The sequence below is a fragment of the Myotis brandtii genome, unplaced genomic scaffold, assembly GCF_000412655.1.
Source record: "Myotis brandtii unplaced genomic scaffold, ASM41265v1 scaffold1166, whole genome shotgun sequence".
Classification (NCBI taxonomy): Eukaryota; Metazoa; Chordata; class Mammalia; order Chiroptera; family Vespertilionidae; genus Myotis; species Myotis brandtii.
This window is the reverse complement of record NW_005354034.1, coordinates 55,565-59,466: the sequence shown is the minus strand read 5'-3', so window position 1 is coordinate 59,466 and position 3,902 is coordinate 55,565. Positions and strand designations below refer to the sequence as shown.

The 3,902-nt window shown below is 53.2% G+C and overlaps 1 protein-coding gene across 1 annotated transcript in view; it reads left to right on the top strand.

Moving 5' to 3' along the window:
• ABHD17C (abhydrolase domain containing 17C) overlaps positions 1-3,896 on the top strand; it is a 37,843-nt gene extending 33,947 nt beyond the window's left edge. Inside the window, exon 5 of the mRNA XM_014529182.1 lies at positions 3,576-3,896. Within this exon, the coding sequence (XP_014384668.1) occupies positions 3,576-3,811 (236 nt within the window). The 3' untranslated portion in view covers positions 3,812-3,896. The remainder of the gene's footprint in view (positions 1-3,575) is intronic.
• The last annotated feature ends 6 nt before the right edge of the window (positions 3,897-3,902 follow it).

Genomic DNA, 3,902 nt, shown 5'->3' with positions numbered 1-3,902 from the left:
GCAGGCACCACAGGTTTGCTTCTTGCTGTAGTGGATCCTCACCCCAGGGCACTTTCCCATGGATCGATTTTTATTTTTATTCATTTATTTAAAATATATTTTACTGATTTTTTTACAGAGAGAAAGGGAGAGGGATAGAGAGCTAGAAACATCGATGATGAGAGAGAAACACCGATCAGCTGCCTCCTGCACACCCCGCACTGGGGATGTGCCCGCAACCCAGGTACATGCCCTTGACCGGAATCGAACCCCGGACCCTTCAGTCCGCAGGCCGACGCTCTACCCACTGAGCCACACCGGCCAGGGCATGGATTGATTTTTAGAGAGAGAGGAAGGGACGGGGAGAGACAGAGAGAGAAACACGGATGCAAGAGACACATCCACAGGTTGCCTCCTGCAGGCGCCCCAGCCAGGCCTGGGGAGCAAGCCTGCCTGCCACCGAGGTCCGCACTCTTGACCAGATTTGAACCCGGGACCCTTCCATCTGAGGGCTGGCGCTGTCAGCACTGAGCACAAGTGGGAGGGACTTTTTTTTTTTTTTTTAATCCTCACCTGAGGACATTTTCAGGGATATTGAACTTTTTTTTTTTTTTAATCCTCACCTGAGGACATTTTCAGGGATATTGAGAGAACAGGAAAGAGAGAGAGAGCAAGAGAGGAACGTTGATGTGAGAAAGAAACATCCATCACTTGCCTCCCGCGTACTCCCCGGCCCGGGATCGAACCCTGCACCCCGGGCATGTGCCCCGACCGGGAATCGAACCGTGACCTCCTGGTTCACAGGCCGACGCTCAACCACTGAGCCACACGGGCCGGGCTTTGAGGATTTTGATGGTCCTTCTGCAGCTGCTGCGGGTGAACTGTGGTCACGTAATTGTGCATGCACAGCCGGCCTTGTTCACCAGGAGGGGCATGGTGACCCCTGGGGTGAGCCAGTTCAAGGCCGCGTGTGCCGGGACCCGGTGAATTCCGTGCCCTGGGAGCGCCCAGCGCTGCCCGCTCCAGGGCTGGGGCCCGGAATGCTAAGTGGCCTACGGGCGCCTCCCGGGCGGCCTGGTTGGCACTGAATTGGGAACGAGAGGCCGGCCAGTGGCTGAAAGGGAGGTGCTTGGGGTGTGTTGCCCTGGCAACAGAGCGAACAGCCTTTCTGAATGACTCTTCAGCTCACGCCAGTGTTTGCCGGAGGGTGGAGTGTGCGGCCCTCGGGGCGTCGGGCTAAACTCGGCCTCGGGGGCCCGGCCGGCGGGGCTCAGGGGCCGAGCGTCGACCTTGACCTATGAACCAGGAGGTCACGGTTCCATTCCCGGTCAGGGCACACGTCTCTCTCGCATCGATGTCTCTCTCTTATCTCTCCCTCTCTCTTCCACTCTCTCTAAAAATCCATGGGAACATATCCTCCAGGGAAGATTAAAAAACATAATAAAGAAAGAAATGAAAAACGAAGATCTCATAAAGGAGGGTCCCTTCCCATGTTCTTTTTTCAAAAAAAATCTTTATTTTTGCCCCTGGCCGGTGTGGCTCAGTGGGTAGAGCGTCGGCCTGCGGACTGAAGGGTCCTGGGTTCGATTCCCGGTCAGGGCACATGCCCAGGTTGTGGGCTCGATCCCCAGTAGGGGGCGTGCAGGAGGCAGCCGGTCCATGGTTCTCTGTACTCATGGTTGTTTCTCTCCCTCTCCCTTCCTCTCTGAAAGCAATAAAAATATATATTTAAAAAATCTTTATTTTTGAAAGTATTACATGTTTCCCCCCGTTTTTTTTCTATTGACCCCTTCTACCCTGCCCACGCTCCCTCCTTTTCAAAATCAATTTTTACTTATTGGTTTTAGAGAGGAAGGGGGAGAGAGAGAAACATCGATCAGCTGCCTCCTGCACACCTCCCACTGGGGATGTGCCCGCAACCAAGGTACATGCCCTGGACCGGAATCGAACCTGGGACCCTTCTGTCCGCAGGCCGACGCTCTATCCACTAGGCCACACCGGTTAGGACATTCCTTGATTTTTTAAAAAAAAATGTTTTTATGCCGTCAGGGACTTGCACACTTTTTAAAAAAATATTTTTTGTTGTTGATTTTTAGAGAGAGACAAAATAAGAGAGAGGGAGAGATAGAAACATTGATGAGAAAGAAACATTCATCAGCTGCCTCCCACGCGCCCCCCACTGGGGATCCCGTCCAAAACCTGGGCATGTGCCCTTGACCGGGAATCGAACCCAGGACCTTGCAGTCCACAGGCCGACGCTCTATCCACTGAGCCACACCAGCCAGGGCTATAAACACGACTCTTAACCTGCGAGGCTGCGGCTGCTGCCGTGGCTCTGATCTTGGCCAGGGACACGGCCCGGGCGAGGCTTTGCCATCCTCCGGGCGTCGCTCTTCACGGCTGGGCAGCTGTTTGCAGACGGGAGGAATGTGTGTGACGTCACCGCCCCTCGCTGTCCCCGTGGCCTCGGATGGCGGTTTATCTCTGAGCTTCGGGCCCTCCCTGCTACACAGATGACCTTTCTCCTCGCCCACGCCCCCCGTTCCACGTCCCATGAGGTCTCCTGTGCAAAGGGCGAAAGGCTCCCGGCTCTGGTCACTGTTTAACCATGTGAGCGATTGCTTTGAAGAGAACGGTCCCAGGAGGTCAGGGTTCGATTCCCGCTCAGGGCACAGGCCCGGGTTGCGGGCTCCATCCCCCGTGGGGGGCGTGCAGGAGGCGGCCGGTCCATGATTCTCTCTCATCATGGATGTTTCTCTCTCTCTCTCTCCCTCTCCCTTCCTCTCTGACATCAATAAAAAGTATCTTAAAATTAAGAATTTCTAGAGCAGTGGTTCTCAACCTTCCTCATGCCGCAACCCTTTAATACAGTTCCTCCTGTTGTGGTGACCCCCAACCATAACATTATTCTCGTTGCTACTTCATCACTGTCATGTTGCTGCTGTGATGAATCGTCATGTAAATATCTGATGTGCAGGATGTAAAGGGTGTCCCAAAATTCACGCAAGATTTGAATTTTGCGTGAGCATTAGCAACAACAACAACAAAAAATAAAAGCCTAATTTTACTTGGTTGATTGAATCAGATTCTAATATCTGTGGCCCTTTGATGTCAATCCCTTCAATTTGATAAGCATCACCAAGTACCAATGATGGCCCAGGAGCAGGGACAAGGAAGACCAATGAAGACCGCGGCTTTGCGTCTGTGCCAGCAAAGCCGTGGAGGCCATTTACCCGATGTGCTATTCCATACATAACCCTAGACTGTCTACTTTAGAATCCATAAAAAATTTACAATTTTTAATTATAAACCTGTGTTTTCCATCAAAATTACTTCTTGCGTGAATTTTGGGACACCCTTTATTTTCATTGTTACAAATTGAACATCATGAAAGCATCGCGATTCATCACAAAAACAATCTGTAATTATAGATGTGGTTTCCGATGGTCTTAGGCGACCCCTGCGAAAGGGTCGTTGGACCCCTCAAAGGGGTTGCGACCCCCAGGTTGAGAACCGCTGACCTAGAAAAAGAGGAATTGGTCTGGGATGTCGTCTGTGAGCTTCACTCAAAAGTCCTTTCTCCCCCCGCCCCACCCCCTCTTCTCTCCGCAGCATCGACAAGATTTCTAAGGTCACCTCCCCGGTGCTGGTCATTCACGGGACGGAGGACGAGGTCATCGACTTCTCCCACGGCCTGGCCATGTACGAGCGCTGCCCGCGGGCCGTGGAGCCCCTGTGGGTGGAGGGCGCCGGCCACAACGACATAGAACTTTACGCACAGTACCTGGAAAGACTAAAACAGTTCATCTCCCACGAGCTGCCCAACTCCTGAGGGCGCCCCGGGTTCTTACCTCAGTGACAGCGAACGCCGGGCCCTCTGTTCCCGCACACGCTCTCCCGGGTGACGGCCACGGCCACAGCCA